The sequence below is a fragment of the Sander lucioperca genome, chromosome 12 (genome assembly GCF_008315115.2).
Source record: "Sander lucioperca isolate FBNREF2018 chromosome 12, SLUC_FBN_1.2, whole genome shotgun sequence".
NCBI classification, from domain to species: domain Eukaryota; kingdom Metazoa; phylum Chordata; class Actinopteri; order Perciformes; family Percidae; genus Sander; species Sander lucioperca.
The window spans coordinates 14,086,127-14,111,595 of NC_050184.1; the positions used below are offsets into that span (position 1 = coordinate 14,086,127).

Below are 25,469 nucleotides of genomic sequence, written 5' to 3' on the forward strand. Positions count from 1 at the left end.
CACTTACGGACAAAAAATGTCAGTTAAAAGTGTTTGCATATAGCTCAAAAGTAGAGCTCAGATTAATCCTAAATTACTAATATAGATAGTGTAGTACTTTACCAACTAAAATCTGAGAATTTGAGTTACATTTTACTAGTTTACAGTAGTTGTAACCATCAATAAGGACAGTTTATTAATCTATAGTATTTGTCAGCAATTATGACTTCTCCTCTTGGGACATATTATGGGTCTTCAACGTTTTTTTAAGCCAAGGACCCCTTAACTGAAAGAGAGACGGAGCAGGGACCCCCTTCTACATATACTGTATAAAATGAAGTTGCATATTAAACTGGGCCTACAATAATGTGTAGGGCGGACATACATGTGGCACAATGAATCCTTAGGATTAACTCCATCTGTGCAATATCTTAGTGACTACCTTACCTATAGGCCAGCAAGCCTGTCATCAGTGGGGATCTATATTTGCTAATAATATGTTGTATTCAAGTTAAGACTTTTCAATTTTTGGAAAAACGTTAAAAAACATCAACAATAATTTGGAGGCCCCCCTGCATTGACTCTGAGGCCCTCCTGGGGGTCCCGGACCCCCTGTTGAAGATCCCTGTTCTAAAGGATCCGACTAAGCACAACGACTGAGACAATACAAGTGTTTCTATAGAGGAGGATAATCCATAACAATAAATACAACAACGTCATTTGGTTTGTTTTAAAGTCTGAATTTGATCTTTTTTTCACCGTAGCTGTGTTGAGTGTTTTTATATCTGTGCTGCATCATGTTACACTCTGCTTCCCGTCAATCACCCGAAAACCTACAGGAGGAAATGAAAGTCTCCAGAAAACAATCTCTTAAAAACATGTCACCCACAAACTTCCTTCTGGAAAAATTAACCCTATATCATGGGGGGGGGGGGTTATCTGGGTTTTGACTTGGAGACTTTACATTTTCGACAGAAAGCTTGTGTGTTTAAACAATGTAGGCATTTTTCTGGGCAGGGCAAATCCAGTGTTTTTGGAGCTTATTAAGGACTTAAAGTCAGGATCTCTCAGTCTTGGTGGTTGCTCCCCCTCTGTGGTCCACTTTTGCCATGAAATGTTGTACATTCGTGTAACCATTGTGGCCAGAGGATGAAACAACTGACATTGGAGTAAATTATCCAGTGAATTATCTCAACATTTACCTGACGGATTGGCACAAACTTTTTGCCCATTCATGGTTGCCCTTTTGGATGAACGCCTTCAAATTTGGTGTAGACATTAATGCCCCCCCGTCAGGATAATTTGTAACAACTTCAGCATTTAGTTCAAGTGTTTTAAGGTTAAACGCTAAAGTTGCCTCAGTACAGCCTCACAGCGCTGCTAGCACGACTGTTTCTTGTTTTTGTCTCTCAAGTAGGGATCGACCAATACTGGTTTATCAAGGCCGATACAGATTATTAGTAGTTAATAAACCCGATAACAGGTATTTGGAACCAATATAAGTCAAAATTAAGATTTTGAAATGTTACAAACTCCAACACAAAACTTTGTTTAAATGCTTTAAAGCTATAGTGTGTAGTTTCTGTCTCCTCCATGACAAATTGTAAGTAGTGTCATGACCTGGCTCAGGTGGTCATAACAAAGAGGGATGTTGAATGTTTAGACAATACTTTATTAAACCAAATGGAACATAATTAGACCAAATTAACAATATATAGAATAAGATGTAGAAGTCCGTGGAAGCAGTGGTGTAGGGTGTGCATGAGTGAGTGTATGTTGGTGTTGGTGTTGTAAAGTGTAAACTCAGCAAAAGGCAAACCTAGGATAACATAACCTAACCAAGCCAAACCTTAGTGTGCCTGTGGAGACAGCAGGGAGGGGGAGAGACAGAGGATACTGCAGCTTAAAGCGTGTTTTACAGTAACCGCAGCCCAGCTGGCACGCGCATATGTGACATGAAATCGCCGTAACTATTTATACTCGCGCGCGGTGGTCGTGACTCTAGTTGCAGTCTTCTCCTGAACAGAGGTGGCGCTAATCTGCTCTTTCTACGGACTAGAAGAAGAAGAAAAAGGTAAACAATGGCAGAACTGGCAGCAGCATTGATGTCAATGCTTCGATTTGATTCGATGACCTACTTCGTCGGATCAAGCCTATCATTCACCATAAAAGAACTCCTCTTAACCCAGTAAGTTTACAAGAGAGACTTGCAGTCACTCTGAGAGTCCTGGCATCCGGTTGCCCAGGAGCTCGTTCATGCTTCCTGTTTCCCCTTTGTTGCCCGCCGCTGAAAAAAAAAGAGTGGTGCGTGACCTCGACCTAAATCCGGGCGCGCCGGCAAGATCTACGTCATCTTGACGTCACGATGGCTCGCGCCAGGTTGGGAACGGCCAGTATAATTCACCTCGAAGAGGCCTTAGCACACCAGACCCAGGTGAGTTACTATAATTAGTAACCTGCAAACAGGCGGGCACAAGTCAATGTAGACAGCGAAAACACTCAAATGACACCAAAGGGCATCACAGTAGTGACAACAAAACAGTCGGCGCATCCACATGATGCAAGCCTTCCGTGATTGCACACCACCACCACCCCTCCTCCTCAGAAGAGGTAATTATCTTTCGATCGATTTTCTGCATTTTGTAGGTGGGACATTAAGTGTGAGTGAAAACAAAGAAGAGGGACAGACACAGAGCTGTAGCGGAGCCAAAGTAGCGCACTTTTTATTGAATTAACTTTATCGGTTATCAGGCAAATAGAATGCAGAAACAGATAATCTGCAAACTGCCAAAAAACGGGCCTATAATCCACCAGGGCCGATAATCGGTCCGATAATCGGTCTATCCCTACTCTCAAGTCCCCCAACTTTATGGAAGTGAAATACAAAATCACTGAAATACCCCTATTAGCTAGTAATTGGTAAGTGATGAAAATAAGTTCATGTTAAAATTGTATTAACATAATATCATGGAGGGAAAGGTACACAATATGCAGATATACAGTAAATAAATAGATCAAGTATACAACTGTGGTATATGGGTGCATCTGTGTGAGCTTGTGTGTACCGGCTCATGCATTTAACACCTCAATTTTCTTTATGATTACCATTTTTCATGTAAAAATGTCTTGTCTCCAAGCAACTTTACTAATTCAGTAGATTCTAATTAAAAGAGAGCCTGGTCATTAAGCCAGCTCCGCTCAGTCTCATGCAGAACAGGCGTTGCCAAATCAGCGTGTTTACGTCCCCGCCCTCTTAATTGAGACTGCACATTTGTACTAACAGCCCCAGTTTATAGCCAGTGTTTCAGCACCACTGTGACAATAAAACAGGTTTCTATTGCAGCACAAGTATTAAGTCTCTCAACCAAGATAGATGGTGATATTCCTCACGCCTCCAGATATGAAACTACAGCATGCACTTAGTTTCCCATCTGCCTCCACACAGACCCATCAGCAACAGTAGGAACTAGGAAAAAATACCTTTTTTTGTATATATACTGATCCCAATGTAGCGGTTTTCCTCTTCCAGACCTGGAATGAATGGGCTCAGCAGTTTGTGTTTTTGTTTTCTCCATCTCTCCATCTCTCAATCTCTCAATCTCTCCATCCTTCATTGTTCTCCCCCTCTCATTTTCTTGAACTGCAAAATTGCTGTTCTGCGGTTGGGAGCCAGCTTCGATTATCTACGCCAAATTCTCTGATAAAGAACTGTTTCTAGGCTTTTCAAGCACTTAAAGCCCCTCTAAATGGCTTTCGCTGCAGGGTCCCCTCTTTGGAGACTACACACACACACACACAGACACACACACACACACACACACACACACACACACACACACACACACACACACACACACACACACACACACACACACACACACACACACACACACACACTTTATTGCAGCGAGTTCAACACCCATCATGGGAATGATCCAACTGCAGAGTAATTTCTCTTTTTTAAGGTTTGTCAGCACATACAAATCTGTCTTTCTCTCTCTCTCCACCCCACCCCCCCCACACACACACACACACACACACACACACACACACACACACACACACACACACACACACACACTCAGACATTCCTACTGCTCACAGCATCTGTTATAACGCTTTCACCGCTGTTGGACAATTAGTGTACGTCTGCATGTCCATGTGTTGACAGGAAATCTTGGTGTATTTGTATAAAGGAGACTGTCCTCCTGGGAAAACGGACAGCATGTGTCGTCTGTTCAGAAACCTTTAATGGATAATTAAGTGCTTATAGGGAGAGGATTTTGGTGGATGGATGGACTTACTAAGTACAGACCTAACCCCCCCCACTCCCGTGTTGAGCGACCAGAGCGTCGAGCAGAAAGTTGAATTTTCGTCAACTTTATGGTAATGAGCTATTACGCGGTTCAGTGGCAAACGACCAGCAACCAATCAGATTATAGACGTCCTTCGTGCTGGCTGATTCCAGAGAACATACGATGTAAACTTTCTTTCCTACCAAAACATTAGTTCCGAGAGAATGGAGGAAAAGCTCATCATCGCTGTTGCTGGCTTCCCTGTAATTTATGATATGACTTTGTTTGCGTATAGGGACCAGTTAAAAAAAAACGAGGCATGGGATAAAATACACTGGGATAGTTGGTGTCTCCGTTGGTGAAGTGTGTGATGTTTTTATTATTTAAGTACGTATGCTAGTCTTTCTTGTTTGATGTGAATGTCCTGCCATGTCAGAGCGGCCAAAGCGTCAAAAGCTTCCCCGTACTTTTTGACAAGCGTCCTTGACAGGGCGGCCAGAACTTCTTTTGCAGCTCAAGTCGGCGGCGGTGTGTACGTACAGTAAGGAGACATGTGCTTCCTCTCATACACAAGTTGAACACCAGCAACGTATCTATACCAGCCAGAGACAAGCTATACCTGGAGAGTAGTGTGTAAATAGGTTCAGGCTATCCTCCGAAATCCAGCACTGGCCAACTTGTCGGAGCCATGAAAAAACTACTAGTTTGAGCATTCATGCTGCTGTTTTTGTTTGTTTCTACTTGTGGGAGAGTAGTTTGGATAGCTGCTCTGCCTCTGCCCTCCACCCTTTTACTCATAGGAGAAAATACTAGAAAAGATGTGGGAAAACACTCTCACACACACATCAGGTACCAGTTAATAGAGCGGCATATTTGTAGGAACAAAGAGGTCGTGGCACACTCATAACATCTATGGACAGAAGTTGCTATTGACATTTCTGCAGATAAAGAATCCAAACAAAACCAATCAACTTTTCAACAACCCTGATAAAATGTTAATTATATTTTGGTGTGGTGGAGTAGATTGGAGTGCTTTTGCACTCTTCTGTTGTATGACATGATCAAGAGACAGAGATACAAAAACAGGACTAATGATATTTAACTTGAATGGGAATATACTGTGTTTTTAGCATTTTTGAAAGGTTATCTACCGAAATGGCAACAGTTTTCTGGCTAAATGTACACTATTTTCAGGAGAGATTCCATTTCAGAACATTAAAGAAGTTGTTAAAACCAAAGAGCAAAGTCTTCTTTGAGGTGTCAGGTTGCTCTGACCGCTTACAGCCTTAAAATAGGTGGTTTGAGTGAAAGGCATGACTCACTTCTTTACTTAACTGGGAAAACTCTCACTACATTGCTGCAACTATTATCATCCTCTCCACCTACATGTATATAACTAATAGCAAGTGCTTCCCTTAATGGGAGTGTGGCTGGCCCAGTGAGAGTACCAATCCATACAGCGAAGAGGCAGATTGAGATCATCCAAATACACCAACAACAAAAAAGAAACCTCATGTGATTTGTCCATTACAGGGCTCAAAAACAAGCAGTTGTCAGGGTGTGACTTTATCTGAAAAATCTTTAAATCCCTTCCACTCTGGAGAGCTTGGAGACGGGGTGTGTGTATTGTGGAGGAGACTCAGTCAGATTAAGAATGATTAAGGCTCAACCACTCAGCTCTGTTCAGTGTAGATTTGTACTGCACTGTCTGAATGAGTGATTGCTGAGCTGCACCTGTCAGCTTGGAAAGTAGAAGTGTGTGTAAATGTATCTGTCGGTGCACATGCATGAGTTTGTATTTGTTTGGCTGCTTGCGTTTCCATGCATGTGGATGTGTATCTGGGTGGGTTTGTGTGTGTGTGTGTGTGTGTGTGTGTGTGTGTGTGTGTGTGTGTGTGTGTGTATTTTACAGGTGTATACATTTATTTGCACGTTCCTACAGTATGTAAGCATCTGTTTCCCTGCTTCCTTGAATATTTTTATTGATAAAGTGGAGTCATTTTAGCCTTTCCTGCTAATCCCTTTTGTTGTGTGTGTGTGTGTGTGTGTGTGTGTGTGTGTGTGTATGTGTGTGTGTGTGTGTGTGTGTGTGTGTGTGTGTGTGTGTGTGTGTGTGTGTGTGTGTGTGTGTGCATTCAGCTGTCTCTGTGTCAGTCATGGAGTGCAACTGTAAATAAACTGCATGGTGCAGCAGCCTACGTGCACACACACACACACACACACACACACACACACACACACACACACACACACACACACTGTCCAACTCACATTCTCTTTATTCCTTAAACCTCATACAAAACTCTCAATTTATTTCATTCGATTCACACACAAGTAGAGGCATAGCAATGGCAATTCATTTAGACGATATGAAATATTGTCATGAGTGTCGTCCAATTATTTTACATAAAAGATAAAACATGACAAAATGCAATTAAAACACATCATCCAGTGCCAGTTGAAGAACTCCCCTCAAAAATAGAAGGGATTAAAACAAGGGGTCTGCTTTGTCTGCCATAGCATTCATCTTAATGTGTAGGAATACTGAGTAAAACAATATGGTAAATATAAACACAGCTAGTGTAAAAGGTGAAGGGTGAACAGTGTTCTGAGGTCGAGTCTAAACTGTGTTTCAGTTGAGCAAAAATCATCCATCTTAACAAGGAATTTGGTCTCATGTAGAAGCGTTGTAGTTGCATCTCAGTCATGTATGGCTTCATCTTGTCAAATTGCTCAGACTTGATGTCATCTAAAGAGTGTTACACCACATGAAAGCCGTCTATTAAGTTTCATTTCTTTGCGAACATGTGACAGTATCTTAAAACAAAGCAGGTTAGAGCCGATACTCTCCGTTAGTATAGTAAAAATGACACTTTTGTCAACGTTCGGTACGTGTAATGTAACGGCATGTGTAAATACAAAGCTGGATTCAGGGTATTTTTTTTAAACTGGATATTTCTTACAGTTTGTATTTCTGTTCGTTTCCTTTCAATTTAACCAAGTTCCTCATCCTCTCCCTTCCTCCTTGTCTTATCTATCTGGTAAAAGCAATGAGAAGAGGGTGTGAGTCGACTACAGTCTGCAGCATTAGCACTTGTCAATATTACGTCTTTTGAAAAATGGATTCCAAATAGAAATCTCCTCACGTTCAAGTGTCCGCCTCCTTCCCCCCTTCTCAATTCTCCTTTTCGCCTGTCCTCATCTGACCTGCACTGAAACTTTAACTTTGCTACCATCTGTTGCAAGAAGTATGAAGTTAAAAAAATGTGAGTTGATCAGATCAAATTGTGCATGCTTACTTTGAGATGTCTGTTATGCTGCATCTAAGCATTTGCAAAAGTATTTTAAATCCAGCATTGTTGACATCCAGGTTTATTTGCCTGGTGTGTTCTTCTGCTCTGCTTTTGTTGGCCCATCGCAGCACATCTTGGAGTGTTACTGCCACATGTAAATCAGTAGAAAAATGTGAAACCACTTGCAGGACTGTGTATCACGTTACCGTGCATGTGAGTCCTCGTGCACGTGCACGAGATAAACAAAATGGGGACTCACTCATAGAAAAAACATCTCCATAGCACTACTAGAAGTAAAATAAAAAAAACTCCACAGAAAAACCTTTAAAGTCCCTCTCCGGTAGATGCCGGTCGTTTAGGCACTGGTGCCGTATTAGCACCGGGTTTTGGTGATCAGCAGCCACGGTTAAAACCACTGATTAGCGATACTTCAGTTGGCTGGGAGCCGGGTCCCTCCAGCAATGGATGTGTTTTGTGTGTTTTCGCTCTCTGTACTGAAAAGTCCGCTCTGCGCTGGAGGTTTTAGGATTCTTTTCTGGCTGTTTTTTTCATATTGAAAGAGATTGGCTTTCGAAAACTGTGACGTACCAAATCAAGCTTCCCCGGGGTATGTTTGAATCTCAGCTTTTAGGCAAGTGCATAGACGCCTCCCCCTTCAGTAGAAGAATGTGGAGGAAACCCCTCTCTAGTGACAAACTTTTCACAGATCCAGTATAGTCAAGTTCAGGCATTTCAGAGGACTTAAAAATAAGAAAACACCTCTTTTGAGTGGAGGGGATCTTTACTAGTGACAGGTTGAAGAGGTTTCAGAGATGAAAAATATTGCATTCATGTTGTTTCATCACTAGATCAGTGCTATACTTTGCCTTTGCACTGTGTCTCTGTGCAGTCAACACAGCTCATACCGCTAATCATGTGTAGAGCCTATGGTGCTCGCATCATATGATCAGCAGTCTGAGAGGCACTCGCTGTTGAGCTGGATGCACACTCAGCCCTAAGAACCCAGCTCAAGGCTGAAGAAAAGCCAATATACATTTATTTTTAAATCCGATGAATTCTTTATGTATGTGCTTCTTGTTTAGACATGGAGTTGTACAACTGACTGTGCATGCGGCAAACACGGTTAAAGTTCAAATAACTTAAACTTTCAGCACAAGGTATAAAATAGCTTGAACTTTTAGCACAAGGTGTGAATCCAGAGTTGTGTTACAAAGCCTACGGTTCAGAGTAATCAGTGGTTTTAACCGTGGCTGCTGATCACCAAAACCCGGTGCTAATACGGCACCAGTGCCTAAACGACCGGCATCTACCGGACCGAATTGCAACGCAGATTTCGGTGCCTCATTTCGGTGCCAATTAAATGCCTTTTGCGCTGCTCTCTGATGCTCTGAAACAGACATTAGAGGCAACAGGAGCATCGCTGCACGTGACGCTAGTTAACACTTCACTTGACAGCAGGTAACGTTAGCCTACCGTTAGCTAGCAGCTGGATTAAACACGGTTAAAATGCTGATAGTAAAGGGTGTCTGTATTTCACTGTAGAGGATTCCAACAGCGGGACGTTAAGCAGTCTGCAGCTGCCGTTGTCAGAAAAACAACACAGACGGTGCGTTCACTTGAAACTAGTAAGCCTCGTGGTGCATTCAAAGTTATTGTAAAATACCCTATTCCCCTATTACCCTACTTTTTTAAAGTATCGGTTCAGGCACCGTTTTAGCACCGGTATCTGAAAAAAACCCAAACGATACCCAACCCTACTGCTGATTATTTGTAGAAAACCAAACGTCTACAGTAGGTTCACATGCTTTTATCAACAGGGTCATACTGTAAATGCAGGTGAAGGTTCCAGCTCATGTCCCTCAAGAAATGTGTTTAAAATGGAAAGGGAATACATGTAAATGTTTACCCTGTGGTTTGTACAGTTAGGCTACCACTGCATATGCTTTGTGTACGTACAGTTTATGTATTGGCCGATGTGTTTGGACGTGTGTCTGTGTGTGTGTTTTAGTAGTAAATGCAGCAAGATTGAATGGATGCAGGATGCGCACACACACGTGCACATAGACACAGACCCGGGCTTGGATGTGAGCTCCATGCTAAAGAAGTGATGTGTATAAATTTGCCTAAGTGTTTGGCCAAGGTCTGCGGCTGTGTGTGCAATCGATGTGCCAACAGCAATAAATCACCGCGGGACAGACCTGAGCGTCTCTACAGCTTCATCTGATGTGGCAGGTGGGCTTAAGGATGGCCCTGACACACACACACACACACACACACACACACACACACACACACACACACACACACACACACACACACAGAAGTGGCCGGTAAGGCCCGGTAATTCAAGGTTTTCTTGGTAAAACACACACACACACACACACACACAATGTAATAACCACACAATTATATCAGGAATTTAGTCTGTTTGGATTAGGATTGTGTGCAGCGAAGCAGGAAGACATTTTGTACCCAATTAGAATATTCTATACCATTTCTCTACCTTTTCTTTTCTTGTGTCCATAGTCAGTTTTTTGAGTTTTCTTTTCTTAAACAATGTCTTCATCCATAAACGTAACCATTTTTCCCTGTTTAATGTAATTCAGACATTAAAGCAAAACTAAATCAGAAACTTGTTTTTTCAGTTCCTCTCATCTCTTTGTCCCAGTTTAGTCAAACACCTCCTCTTCTGACATCATCAGCTTTCAGCTTCACTTGCTCCTTAAGCTGTATAGCCACTGAGTCCATGTGTGCTGCTTGGGTTTGACTTATTTATAGAATTTGTAAAATGCATCAGAGAAGGTGAGATGAAAATGCTGCAAAAATAGCCATCTTAACATGTTAGTATAGTGAGTTAAATTCCCTCTTCTCTTGTCTATTCAAGTGTGTACATTCTCGCGTTGATCTGTTGTGCACTTGCATGGGTGGTGCATGAGTGTGTGTGGGCAGGTGTGTTTGATCTTAATTACATCTGTGTTGAGATGTGGTGAGGACAGTAGGATCCATGAATGTGTGTGTGTGTGTGTGTGTGTGTGTGTGTGTGTGTAAAAATCCTGTGGACCACGACACATTCCGTATGTGTGTGATGTATGTTTGTGCATTTGTGTGTGTGTCTGAGATGCTAACAGTAGCTGTATTGTCCGGATGGGACACGCAACAGCATCATCATCTGGGCCACTGTAAGCATGGCTGGGCTGGAGATGAAAGACGCTATTGACCAGAAGTGAAGTGTCAGAGAGAGAGAGAGAGAGAAAGAGAGAGAGAGAGAGAGAGAGAGAGAGAGAGAGAGAGGAATGTAATGAAAGGGAGGAATGAGAAACAGCAGCAGAAATAAGAGCTGAGAATAGTTTGCTGACCCAACTCCATTATGAAACAAGACTTTGCCTTGTGCTCTTTATTTTGTCGAGCATAAACCAATGAACTCGCCAACGAAAAGAAGGTTGGACAGTGTGTGGGTACGCGGTTGGTTTAAAACATTTCCTGATGACAGTAGCCTTTTGAACCACTATTTTGTTTCGGTGCCACAGTGATAGTTGATTGTTTGACGATTTTGCATATCCTGGAAGGTAAATCAGTACAGTAAATGTAATGTCTTCTTATCACGGTTGACCCCATGGATGTATTGCGAGAACTTATCCTTGTTCCAAGATGCAGCCTTCTCAATTGCAATAAACGTTACTCACCAGCTGCATACATCAAAATGTTCTTCTCTTACTGGTTTGCTTCCCCCTTTTCTTTGTTAAGAGTTTTACAGATATGTTGTTTGCACTTGTGAGGTATGGGAACAATGTGGTTTTGTTGCAGCGCCCCAGTTGACCACTGAGACAAACTGGCAGCAAGGCTGACTGCCATGGTATCCAGCTCTACCAATGCATCCTTAGTTGAGCCACACCAAAGTGATGAAGTTACACAGAGAACAACCTTCCGTAAACTGGTTGCTTCTGGGCTTACCAACCAGTAGAGGTGGATCAGTTGTTTTTTTTCCCCTTTATTCGATAGTGACTGAGTGGATAGACAGGAAAGGGGGAGAGAAAGAGAGGGGATGACACGCAGCAAAGGGCCGCAGGTCGGATTCGAACCCGGGCCGCTGCCAACGACTGTGCCTACATGGGGCGCACGCTGTTACTGGGTGAGGCCGCCCCGAGATTAGTTTTGTCAAAACAAAATCACACGCTGATGATAATAATTGCCACAATGGTGTGATGTTTGAGCATGTGGAGCAGCCATGTTGCTTTTGCACCTAAACTACCAATTCTTTACCTGTACCTCGGTGCATTCAGGGATAGGCCCCAGCCTCTAGATACCTGGAAAAGCGGAATTATTGGATGGAAAATATAGATCTCCTTTTCTTTTTTCTCACTTTTTCCCCCCGTAGTTTTCGCTTACAGCAATCTTTTCCACCATCTCCACTGCCTTTTATATTGAACTGGTATGAAGCAAAATAGCTTTCACTTTTCTGTCCCTCTCACTGTCTCTCCCGTTTTATCGTGTTGGACCAGTCCTCTCCCTTTCTCCCCTTTTCTTTTTTAAGAAGCAGGGTGCTTGTATTTCTCTGCTCTGTTGCTTTGTTGTTAATATACCATAGGATTCTTCCTGCAGCCCTTCTTGTAATTTATGGATGTTTACCTGCTATCGCCATGCTGCACATCAGTGTCCCGGCCTGTGAGTGATTCTGTATGTGTGTGTGTAGGTCTCCTTCTGCATTTGTGTTGTATCCACATGCTGTTTAAAATGACATGTTTTCTTACTGGCATACACTCTTGTGTCACAGGTTACATTTTTTGTGTGTATTTTTGTCTGCTGGATCCTTTAATACCTCCAGACAATCAATACGGCGAGGAGCAATGTTTGGCCCTGTCTTCTTTTAAAAGATGCACTCCACAGAGCTGTGCGAGCCAAGAGACGAGAAGTCAATAAAACAAAGCCGATAGTGCCCTCATTTGTTTAGTTTTTTTTGAGTCTGTGGGCGAATATTTAGTGTCTTGTCATTTCAGTACCAACAAATGAATCCTTTTTGTCAGATCTCTGGAAGTGCAAAAACACAAGTCTGCAAACGCATTGACATCTTTGTTTGCTAAGATTTTGTTTGTTCTTTCTCAGGGCTGGTGGCGGACGAGGCTGAGGATCAGGCGATGAGGTTATAAAAACGACGCCGGAGAAAGAAGGAAAAAGAGAACAAGGAAGTCGATTGCTTGGAAACTCTTCTTTCATACCCTGCAGTCCTAAAAGGCACTGACTGAACCTGTAGAGGATTACGCACTCCAAAATACACACCAACACCCACTCGCTCACACCTTCCCCTCCCCTCACCGCCATGTCCTCCCACCTCAACCAACCTCTTCTCATCCTTCCCATCCTCTTCCTTCTCCTCTCCCTGTCCATGAGCTCCACATCCACTCCTTCCTCCTCCTCCACCTCCTCCCTCCTCTCCTTCTTCCCTCCGGAAGGAGGCCTCACACATTTGGTGGTTCACAACAAAACGGGTGAGGTCTACCTGGGCGCTGTCAACTGGATCTACAAGCTGTCCAGCAACCTGACCAAGCTTCGGAGCCATGTTACTGGCCCAGTCACAGACAACCCTCGCTGTTACCCTCCGCCCGGTGTCCAGTCATGCCCCCACGAGCTGGTGCAGACCTCTAACGTCAATAAACTCCTGCTACTTGATGCTGCCCACAACCGCTTAATTGCCTGTGGGAGTACTTCCCAGGGAATATGCCAGTTCCTGCGTCTGGATGATCTGTTCAAGCTCGGCGAGCCCCACCACCGCAAAGAGCATTATCTATCCAGTGTTGCCGAGGCAGCCACCATGTCAGGTGTCGTGATCTCCCCAGATATTTTTGGCGGAGGTGGGAAGCTCTTTGTCGGCACTCCCATCGATGGGAAATCTGAGTACTTCCCGACGCTGTCGAGCCGCAAGTTGATGTCCAACGAGGAGAACGCTGACATGTTCAGCTTCGTCTACCAGGATGAGTTTGTCTCCTCGCAGCTGAAGATTCCCTCAGACACGCTCTCCAAGTTCCCGGCGTTTGACATCTACTACATCTACGGCTTCAACAGCGAGCAGTTTGTGTATTATCTGACCTTACAGCTCGACACCCAGCTCACCTCGCCAGATGCAAGCAGCGAACAATTCTTCACCTCTAAAATCGTCCGCTTGTGCGTTGACGATCCGAAGTTCTACTCCTATGTTGAGTTCCCCATCGGCTGCACCAAGGACGGAGTGGAGTACCGCTTGGTTCAAGATGCTTACTTGGCCCGGCCAGGAACCCGTTTGGCACGTTCGCTTGGTATTTCAGAGCATGAGGAGGTTCTGTTTACCGTATTCGCCCAGGGTCAGAAGAACAGAGCCAAGCCGCCCAAGGAGTCGGCTTTGTGTCTGTTCACGATGAGACGGATAAAGGAGAAGATTAAAGAGAGGATTCAGTCGTGCTACAGAGGAGAGGGGAAACTCTCCCTGCCCTGGCTGCTCAACAAGGAGCTGGCCTGCATCAACTCGGTGAGTGTTTGAGGCTCCCAGAGGTGTTTTTGTGATTATCAGTAGTCATGAAAATGATGTTATTCCTGATTGTTTTGGCTTGTGGTTGTGTGTGCATGTGTTCCTTTATAATTGAAAACACAGAATAGGCTCACATCACTTTAAGTTTCAAGCACAGCTTTTAGTTCCCATAATAAGGTTGGGTTGGACAGCTTGTTTTTTACCTTGAACCTTGCCAAAAGCCTTTTAGTGGCCATGGGTCTGGGGTGTGTTCATTCTTCAGCATTTACTCTGTAAGTTCAGTTTGGCTGTGAGAAATGGGATGTTGGGTGGCTTCAAGTAATTGCACTTTAAAGGCCTGAATATGCAGATAACTATGTGGTTCTTGGAGAACTGCTGGCCAATTTCTCAATAGTTAGAACAGAATTGAAGCCAAACTGTATGGGAAAAACCCCTAAAGGCAATGTTTGGGGTGAATTCCAACATTAGTTTAATGTTGAACCGAAATTCCCGGAAATTGAATACAGTTCGCCCACATACTCTCACCGCCAAAGCCCAAATCTCCACCCTGGCTACATGGCAGGATGGCAGGTCACCAAAACTTTAAACTGCCTGTGCATGTATTTAAGTTTCCCTGGTTAACCTGGAAGTGGAAAGTATGAATCTCAACAAATTCCTTAATGCAACAAAGTCATATTTTCCATTCTGGTTTGGGCCAAAGCAACCAAAGTGTAGGTGTGATTGCACAATTAGTGGCACATGGAATAAATCCAATCCAGCATTGTAGCACTATCCAAGCATAACAGAGGGAGTATATTTATGCTAAGAATATGTAAAAAGATGCACATAAGTACATCATATATTTACCTGCAATGTAGTAAATTAACTTTTGATTGTTAAGTACTGCAGATGGGAATATCTTACCACTGAAAGATCATAAATGAACAATATTTTGTTAAAATGTATCCACAGACTCATTCAGTCTGAGGACAGGACAGCTGTCCACTAGCCTCAGTCTATTTTTTTTTTTTAGGAATAATTTAGACTGTCCACAGGTTGTGGGTGGCTGGTCTTTCCTTTTCCTCATAGATGAGCTGACCTAAGGGTGCCTAAGAGACATTGTGTTAGTGTGTGTTTCACCCACATGTCACATCTCACACACACACACACACACACACACACACACATACACACACACAGCCCTGTATGCTCATGAATAATTCACCTGGTCTCACCTTCTGTTATTCAGTCGGTGCTCCATAACAACCTGCCATAAATCTCTGGACTACTCTCCACCTCTTTGTCTCCATCTCTCTCTCTCTCTCTCTCTCTCTCTCTCTCTGTGTGCTATTTCATTTTATCTTTCTCTTTCACTCAAGCCCCATCCTTTGCATAAAGATTTCTTTCATTTTGCTAACCCCATTCTCCCTCTGCTCTTTCATTTATCTGCCTTTTACTTCCGTTGCTTCTCTCCATTTCCCTTCCCCAACTTCTCTCCCTGACCTCTTTTCTTCACCTTTCATTTTAACCTTTAACCGCCCTCATTTTTACATTCTTGCTCCTTTTGCTCCTCTTCAGCTTCTTCCCTGTTGTCCCCCCCTCTCTCTCTCTCTCAAGCCTTTGCTCTTTCACCATCTCTCTCTGCCCTCTCCTTGACTTTCCACTGAGTGATGAGGTCTAGAGTGACTTAGTGTGTAAAGCCAGTGCCTGGATGTGATCTGAAAATACAATGTGAAGGGAACAGATGATGCCAGTGAAAAAGGGGAGCGGAGCGTTCAGGAATGAAAGAAAGCGAGATTCGTTGGTTTTATGGAAGGAGGTGGGAAGTATTGGAAGGAACGGAGGATGTGGATAGAGGGCAGTGTTGAAGGAGAAAGGGAGAGGAGAAGGGAAGATGTGAGGAAGAGTGAGAGAAGAGATGAAAGAAACAAAGCAACGCTGTGCCTAAGTGCAGCCGCACAGAGGCTATAGACTCTTGGTTGATAGCTACTTGATTAATATAATTGTTGATAGACTTAAAGTTTTAAGAAAAACACTACTGACAGGCAGAATTCCTGGCACAATGCACTTTTTTTAGGTCTTTTTGAGAACAGTGTTTTTCCCGAGTTCTTTCTGGAAAGAAAATCCTGTCCAAACATGTTGGCCAATCATAAGCCTGAAAAAAAGCTATATCCAAAAGGCTACCTGGCTGCAATGGCGCATTGATCGCTCCATTGCGCATTCTAACGCCTCTGTTCCTCAATGTAGTGGAAGAGTAACTGCACATGTATATAGAATCAGCACTATTTTGCCACGTCCGCCATAGCACGAAATGTTGCTATATTTCTGACGCTTCACAAAGTGAAAAATATTGCACACTCAATAACTCAGTTTTCCCTGTCTACACGACAACAGTGAAAGCAGAGTTTCTGAAATGTCCTCCCTGTCAGGATTTTTTCAAAAGTTTTCCACTTTCAATGAATTAAAACGCAGTTTATGTATGGACGAATTGCCAAAACACAATGAAAAAGCTACGTTTAAAAAAATACCTGTGTACATGAGGCCTGAACCTCTGTTTGAGTCAATCTTCTCTCCTTATTCTCAGATTTAGTCAATTTTGCTAGTTTAACTATAAATAAAAAAGGGACCAGTCTTTTTTCCGTTATGTTATTACAGTGTATGCAATAACCAGGCTTTTCCAGCATGTTCTTGTTACATTTGCTAATTTAATTTAGTTTTTTAAAACTGTCCCATTTCGAGACAACAACATTGTATCTCTGTCCCAAGCCCAGCGCTGCTGTGCGAGCTCCACGTGGCCTGGTAGTATAAAGTGTACTGTATGTGCATGCGATTATGCTAATGAGCGTACAGTTACATGATCGTCCTTTATGGCCATCTGTCGTTCTGCCCACGATCGATCAAGGTCGTGTCAGCTGAGCTCGCTCCGGGACTTCGCTGTGATGAATTCATCATCTCCTCGTACAGGCACGTTCAGCGTTTCCTGACGAGAGCGGTGACAGCCCTCTGCCTCTGCGCTCATGTCATGTGGAAACTTTTTATATCGGCTCATACCAAGAGACAAGGTTGGGTCAGTCAGCCAACACTCAGACACTACCTGGAGGCTATTAAACTTCATCATGGTGTACAGCACAAAAACGGTGCTCCGTGATGATCTATAAGAGATTTTTAGTATTGTAAAAGATGTCAAACTTTTCACCTTCACTACAGATTATTATAGAACTCTCACATTCCTATGGCAGTGGGTTATCATTACCCACTTGTATCAGGTTTATAGCTACTAAAAGGAAGGACTTTATGGTCACCATTCCACACCCTGTCTAAAATTGACTTGAAATCACTCCAAGTCCAATTCCAATTCTAATTTTCCTGTTACGGCTCAGGTGGAATAAGGAGATATATAGGAGTGGAAGTCATTTGTATGATGTTTTAGTCCTTGAGGGTCTTTACAATGTCATCCGTGATCTGAGTTGAGATCCAGCACTCCAGAGTATATTGACTGTATATAGACGGTAACTCATATGAAACCCACAAAACAGGGGGGACATTTTATCTTGCATTTGTGCTACAATGTCCTGTCACATATGAGAGGTATTTTGCTTGGTTTGCCTTGTGGTCAGTAACAGAAGAGTGAACATATTGTGTGAGGGAAAATAGAATAATAGAAAAACAACTATGTCACTATGTGAGGTGAAATGCAGAGGAGAAATGGGATAATGAAAGAGAAATGGACAGAAGTGTGGCCAGACTGATGGACAATGGCCCGGCTGTAAGCAAGAAAACGTTCCTTCATTCATGATCTGTAAGGGCTGCTGCTTAACATCCAGCATGAAAGTGGCTATCAACTAGGGTTTTCCCGATTGCAAGTATCAGATCGGAGCCGATATGGGCATTTTTTTACCTATGCTAGGCTGAGGCCTTTTCAGCAGCCCTTTTCAGTGGCCCTTTGCTGCGTGTCACCCCCATCTCTCTCCCACCTTTCCTGTCCATCAACTGTCACTCTGAAATAAAGGGGAAAAAAGCCCCAAAAAATGATCTTTAAAAAAAAAAAAATACATGAATCGGGACTCGGTATCGGCAGATATTCAATATTTAAAAAATCGGATTGGGCACGGGGGCCAAAAAAGCTGATCGGGACATCCCTACTATCAACCCTAAGAACCCCATTGACGCAGTCTGTCTAACATCTCCGAGTCATAACTTAGTGAAATGGGAATACATATATGTATGTCATACACATGTTGGAATCACCCTGAATTCAATTGTTCAGCGATATAAGTGATAGAAATAGGCTGCTCCTTATAACTTGACATCTTGCCTCATCACTTTTCACTTTGGAGCATGATAATGTGCTTTTCTTTGTAGATCTTAGATCTTACAGTCAGATGAATTACTCGGGATGCATGGCAACAACAGGTTTATGTGTCTGTGAGTCGGCCCAAGTAGTTTTGGGTTTGGGTGAGCGAGCGGCCTTTTCTCCCACAGCTCCACACCGTGATGGGTGTGGCTCAAAACGCAGTTCTCTCCCTCTGCATCTTTATGTCTACTCATTATCAGGAAGAGGCCAGTGTTGGTCTTCTGGGAGTTAAACGGAGTGGTGGGTGACCTTCGCTGGCTGTGGGCTGCCGTCCAGCTCTACAGCTCTGTAAGCAGGCCGACCAGCAACGCTACAGCCTCAGCATGACTAATGAGGCTGATTCAGACAGAGAGAGGGAGATACTATCCTCTATGTGTGTGTAGGACTCACTTTTTCTCCCTTTTTCTGCGTCTCTCCCTCTATGTATACTTTTGTGTGCTCATTTGTGTGTGTGTGTGTGTGTGTGTGTGTGTGTGTGTGTGTGTGTGTGTGTGTGTGTGTGTGTGTGCGTGTGCGTGTGCGTGCCCACCTCTTATCCTGGCCTCCAAAGAAGAGGGACAAAACAACAGAAGGAACAAACAGAGGAAAATGGGATGATAATAAGAAGTGTGTGTGTGTGTGTGTGTGTGTGTGTGTGTGTGTGTGTGTGTGTGTGTGTGTGTGTGTGTGTGTGTGTGTGTGTGTGTGTTGCATTGTCTGTAAAACCACAAGGTGGACGACAGAGGGAAAATTGGCTGCAATAACAGAGACCAAGAAGACTCTTTTGTTATTGCCCTCTCTTTCGCTTAATCTACCCCTCTCTGTCCTTCTCTTCCTCTATCTTTTCTCTCACTCACTCTGTCTCTTTTTTTCTCTGAGCACAATAGAGTTTATTAATATTTATCAGTGTTGATCACTGCTGGCCAGGATTATAGTCTATTTCTATCCTGTCTTCCAGGCGGCTGATGTGTGTGTGTGTGTGTGTGTGTGTGTGTGTGTGTGTGTGTGTGTGTGTGTGTGTGTGTCCGTTCTCACGGCTTCATTCTTTCTTTGTCGCTCAATTGTATCTTCAGTGTCATTACTGTTAGCTTGTGCCTCAGTGGACAGATCACCCACATTGCATCATGCTTTGGGCCTGCTGGGTGGGGAATATCAAGGCTCTAATGGCTGTGCTTGCATCATGCACACTAATATTTCCCCATACAGTAACCCTACAATGACAGATAACCTCTTCTCCTAGCTAGTAGACATTTGGATAAGGGATATTGAGCGGTATATTTCCGTGATATCTGCAATACTGACAGGTTTGTTCTTGCGAGCTCTAGAGGCCTCACGATACGATATCATCACGATACTTATGTCACGATACGATATTATTGCGATTTTAAACATAGTGCAATATTCTGCGATATATTGCAATTTACTACCTTTTTTCCCAACTTCAAATTTTTCCCAATTTCAAATGATGTCCCCAAAAGGAAACTTTGTCAACATCTGTTTTATCTAAAAAGATACATTTCTCGGTTTGTTCATCTCATTTCAATTTTATCACTGCAAAATGGGATTGTCAAGCAGACAAACTGACCAACACATATATAATAATACATCAATACTTGGCGTCTGTGTATCGATACAGTATTGCCACGGAAAATATCTCGATACTATGGTGTATCGATTTTTTCCCCCACCCCTAGCGAGCTCAGTCTTTTGAAGAATTCTGGATATTTTATATTTAATTATTATTATTTATAGAGTATTGGAGTGGGGGAAGCTATTCCAAGCATTTAGGTTACTGGAAGTAAGCGTCCCATACATTTTAAGCCAAGGCAATATAACATAACTGATGTGTATTGAAGCGTTTAGTTAAATTTCTTTTAAAAGCCCATAACTTTGTAACATAATGAAGATAAGGATTAAAACATATTGTAGATGTTAAAACATAGTATTGTAATTCAAAATCCTCTAATATGATAAAACAACAACAACGCAGCAACCAATTGAATATGATCTTACCTAAGAACAAATTCCAAATAAGGAAACATTGGTGAATGTCAGAATCTTTGTGAAAGCTGCGCAAGTGGGTTTTAAGAAGAACTTTCTTTCTGAAGAACAGTTGGTGAATGGCACTCATTGTTTCTTGAAGAGGTGAAAACAACCCTGAGAACAGATGGTGTTATCTCAGGCCACGGGAAGAAAAGAAAAGTTTTTGTGACTCAGTGGGAGACTAAGTGACTTGTAAAGATGAATTTTCCTGGCAGTGCAGTGATAAATACATACAGTGCCGAGGTGAATTGCTGTCAAATGCTGTCTAGAATAGAGCCCATTGAGGGAAACACTTTTTGATGAGGTGCAGTTTTCACTCCTGCCTCTTGAGACATTTTGATGCATGACGCAGCAAAATATGACATACCTTGAGGCATTGTAATGACTTCAGCTGTAACACTTCCCCATAATGTTTTTGTCTTGTGATATTTTCCGCCCTCGGGCTGAATCACGTGGTGCCCACCATTCTGTGAAATCCTTCTAACTTATAGTGAATTCTCAATAGGGGAACTTCTCAGATCCAACTACAGAATGGATTGGTGCCTGTGAACTAAATTTACTGCGCAGTGAGTGGTGTTCATGGTTAACTCTCTCACTTGCCAACATGGAATAATGGCTGCTATAGGCTCTTGAGAGTGTCAGTATTTTGGAGCGTGTGGCTGCTTAGCCTTAAAGCTGTATGAGTTGGACCTAAAGTGACCTTTTCTTCCTCAGAAACTCACCAGTAGTCTGGAAGAGATTTCCGACTGGACGCTGAGCAGATACTGCTGTTTAACAACCTTAGTATATCAGAGTGTCACATTTTGAAACGAACAGCTCTTCTCTGTCAAGAAAGACTGAAATCAAACGTGGTTAAGTGGTGCAACAATTCACTAAACCCTAAACTATACTCGCCCCTGTGTCAAATATCATTTATGAGTCCACCAAACAATCTGCTCAGAGGGAACAGAACACACTGGATGTCTAATGCATATCTTCTATAGCTGCTTAACTGGGTCAAAAAGGCAATAAGTTCTTCCGTTTACGCAAACCTGTGCTGGTCGCCCGGGACACAAATCTCTGCAGCACACTCACAAACTGCTGACCTGCAGCATCTAATGAAGAGTGTAATTATTTATTGATGGGCATTTATGCTGTGTTTGTATATGTGTGCATGTTTGTGCAAACATTCATTAATGCATTTGTTTCTTTAATTATTCATATATGTGTGCATGTGTCAATGCAGGGGTGTACATCTTTGTGTGTGGGTGTGTGTGTAAAGCAGTCTGTCCCAGCTGTGTTTAGTTTTTCCTGCTAGCTGCTCACCAGGCCGCTGTGAGAGGAGATAAAGCTTAAAGATATGTTTTGGCTTCTTATTGTTGTGTGTGGAGATCAGTGTTGGGCAAGTTACTTCCAAAATGTAATACATTATAGATTACTAGTTACTGTCATTTGAGAGTAATTAGTTATATTACAATATTACTGTCTCTGAATTGTAATGCGTTACACTACTTTTGCATTACTTTTGAGTTACTTTCACCAAAATAACAGGGGATGTTTGATTTGGCAGCTAGCTTGTGAATTTCACCACCGGATCAATAAAGTCTCCTATTTATCCACTTAAATACATCATAGATTATTCATATTTTGTATAATTAATATAAATATGCAAAGTAACTAAATCTATAAAAAATAGATAAGTAAAACGTATAATAGGCAAGTAGGAGAAAATGAAAATACTCAATTAAAAGTACGGCATTGTTGTAAAATGTTTGTTTATAGCACTTGAATAAGAAATTCATGTTGTTTAGTTTAAAACACTCTAAAGGAAATGTTCAATTATAGTGTGATTAAAACTCACTATTTACATTATTTACAGTACTTGATTTACAGCTGATTTGTGAAAAGGTAGCCTACACAACCTTATTTAACAGTAATTTAGTTTTACTGCGAATAGTCACAGGAAGTGCTTTTATTTTGAAGTATGCTACACGGAAGTTGTCTGTTGTGTAGCCTACTCTTGCTAGCTTACTGAGAAGCAACATGTCCGTCAGGCTCAAGTTGTTCACTTTCTTGTTTATAAAACTGCAACATATTGAACAGTAAATGGTCACAGTAAAAGACAAGCGTTTTTGGTCGTCATTCGAAGCCATTCCACTACAGGCAGAGTTACTCTCCACAGCTGATAAAAATGCAATGATATTTACGTGTAGCAAGCCTCAGCATTAATTCCCGACATGTTTATATCTGTCAGCCGCTGACGTACCGTCACCTGTTGGGACATACATGCTGTCCGTACCGTCTCTGATTCTGGCTCTGACCACGGGAACAGAAACAGGACAGCTCACTTCAATGCAGCGTAATAACTCCTGAAAATAATATCCATCTCGCAAATGTATCTGTCTCTGCAGTCATCTCAACCATCGTATACAGCGACAGGAAAATAATACGGCTTTTTTTTTTTCCTGTGAAGAAATGTGTCGCGGTGTTGGTGAATTCTTAAAAAAAACAATGCACCACTAAATGTTGCGTTAAAATGCGTTGTAACTCGCGTTACTGAGATTGTAACGAGTATAATATTACCGAAATTTAATTAGTAATGTGTTATATTACTGCGTTACAGCAAAAAGGAATACATTACTGTAATTGCGTTACTTTTGTAACGCGTTACTCCCAACACTGGTGGAGATGCCTGTCTGCGTGCGTACACACAGACGCAATCTTTTCAATATTTGTTTTTTTAGTATACATTTGAAATTAATTCCACTAACGCTTTTCATCAGCATTTCATCAGTGTGACTTGTATCTCAAATATTTGTATTAAAAAAAAACAAAAAAACTTAAAGGCAGGGTTGGTAATGTTGATTAGTTAGCAAGATTTGAAAGTAGCGTCTCCTCTGGCTCCATCTAACCCCTCCCCCTGCCCTCGGGGCTCCGACCCCAAGGGGGTAAGCGAGCATCCGGAAAGCGTACCTCCTATGGGGAGACTCTTAGGCTAACAAGCCATCACCTGCCGTTAGCATTCCATTGACTGCCATTCATTTTAGCGTCACTTTGACAGTGAATAACTTTACATCTGAAGCGTTTAAAGACTATTTGTCCATTGTTTATTTCTAAAGAAACACGATAATGTATACAAGGCTCCATTACCTTGTATCTCACGTTATGGCCCCGTAGCAGACGTTTTTGTAAAAATAGGCTAACGATTGTATCATAACCACGCAACTTTCTGTCGGTCTTTGGTGTTTTTTGCCCCCAACGTCTCCTCCCAGGCAGCACGGCAATGGTTATGTTTAGGGTTAAGGTTAGGGTTAGCTGCCTGGAAGGCGCTGTTGGAGGCAAAAAACACCATTGAGTCTTTCTGTCGCATAGTTGATAAATTACCGTATACCGGTAGTCAGGAGAAGCTCGCAGGCAGTTTCGACTTACATTAGCTGTTTAAGTTTAATTACTAATGTTAACTAGCATTTTAGTTAGCAATAATTAGCCTGTGCCTATGTTATCTCCTTACATATACCTACGCTCTCCATCTCTGCAACAATTGGAATGATTGAGATTTCTCTTGGCACAGCTACCAGAAGACTTCCAACTTTCAGACAGGTTGCTCACGTCACATCTACGTCGTCAAGCTCAGTTTGAGGCTGCGCAGTAACGCTCAGCCATCACCGGAAAAGTGCTTCTAATAGACTTCACTGGTCTCCGTCGAAGTCTAAGGCGTCGCTGTGTCCATTATTTTACTGTCTATGTCCGACCCGCACGGCAGACATCCCGGAGTACCGCTGGGTCACTGCTTCAGAGCACAGCGGAGAAAGGAGCGCAATTTTACTTCATCTCTCATTCACCGATAAGCAAACACTGAATATTATCATACTGAATGTTTGAAACAAACACAACTACTGTTAGCAATGCGGCAACGACGACACGCATTGAGTTCAGGCTAATACAGGAGGGGTAGAGTACGTTCAGCGGGACAAGGAGGCCTCCAGTGTTTTGGGTTGTTCAGTTATGTATCTTAAATATGATTTTCCAGTTGTTGTCTTATTTGTAAGTAGTAATAAGTATTTGGCTGATGTTGTTGAGCAAAATACGAAATACTTACTGTACAAAAATATATTTCACTTTTGTGAGCCATCCAACAACAAAAAGCCTTGCATTCACTCATAATTCTGTTAGAGACTGTCCTCCCCGAAAAACGCTCCCATAGGTCGTTTGTTCAAGCAGCAGTTACGACTCATGTTGATGTTTATAGTGGCGGCGCCCTCAAGTGGCCTCCTGTAATTATTACAGGAGAAAAACAGGAATTAGGGGCAGGTTTGGGTGGTGGATAGAGTCAAACACAGGTCTTTTACCCAGGAGACTGGGGTTCGAATTCCGGCGAGTTTTTTTTTTTATTTACGGAAGAAACGAGACTTCATCACGTTCCGCGTCACGTTCTGCGCCACGTTCTGCGTCACGTTCTGCTTCACATTTTGCGTCACGTTCTGCTTCACGTTCTGCATCACGTTCTGCGTCACGTGCAAAACCAGAACTTAAGTAACCTAACAAATATACTGATTTAAACCCAAATCACAATCTTTTGTAAACGTAACTGAGTAGTTGTGGTGCCTAAACCCAACCAAGTAGTTTTTTGTGCCTAAACGTAACCAAACTGCGACCGTTTCAGAACTTTGACGACGCGTTTAAAACCGCGACCGTTACAGTATGTTCTGTTGTTTAGATATGAGGACAGATAATGTCCTGTGGGTCGTATTAGAGGGCAGGAATAAACAACCTGTGTCGTCGTATGGTTTGGAGGACTTGTTGTTCTGAAGAAATTGTGTTCAACAAGCCATTGCATATCTGCGTGTGTGTATTGTCATAAGCATGTGTGTGTAGTTGGAGCCACAGTATGTGCCTGTATAGTCAGCACACTCCACCCTCCTGTGTCAGTCTGTGCCTACCACTTTCACCCCACAGCAGTACAGTGCATCTCACAGGCTGCCATATTTGGGTAAATCCCTGTAGTGGGCTGTAATAATTGGATTATAGCTGTCAGGGAAGGCTTCAATTCAGATTACACAGATTATAGTCTG

General features: G+C 42.5%; 1 protein-coding gene across 3 annotated transcripts in view; it reads left to right on the top strand.

Annotated features, from left to right (window-relative positions):
- Nucleotides 1–25,469, top strand: part of LOC116040775 (plexin-A1-like) — a 300,695-nt gene that overhangs the window by 33,677 nt on the left and 241,549 nt on the right. For all 3 annotated transcript variants that reach the window (XM_031286410.2, XM_031286408.2, XM_031286409.2), the window contains exon 3: nucleotides 12,668–14,063. In XM_031286410.2, the coding sequence (XP_031142270.1) occupies nucleotides 12,882–14,063 (1,182 nt within the window). In that variant the 5' untranslated portion in view covers nucleotides 12,668–12,881. The remainder of the gene's footprint in view (nucleotides 1–12,667; nucleotides 14,064–25,469) is intronic.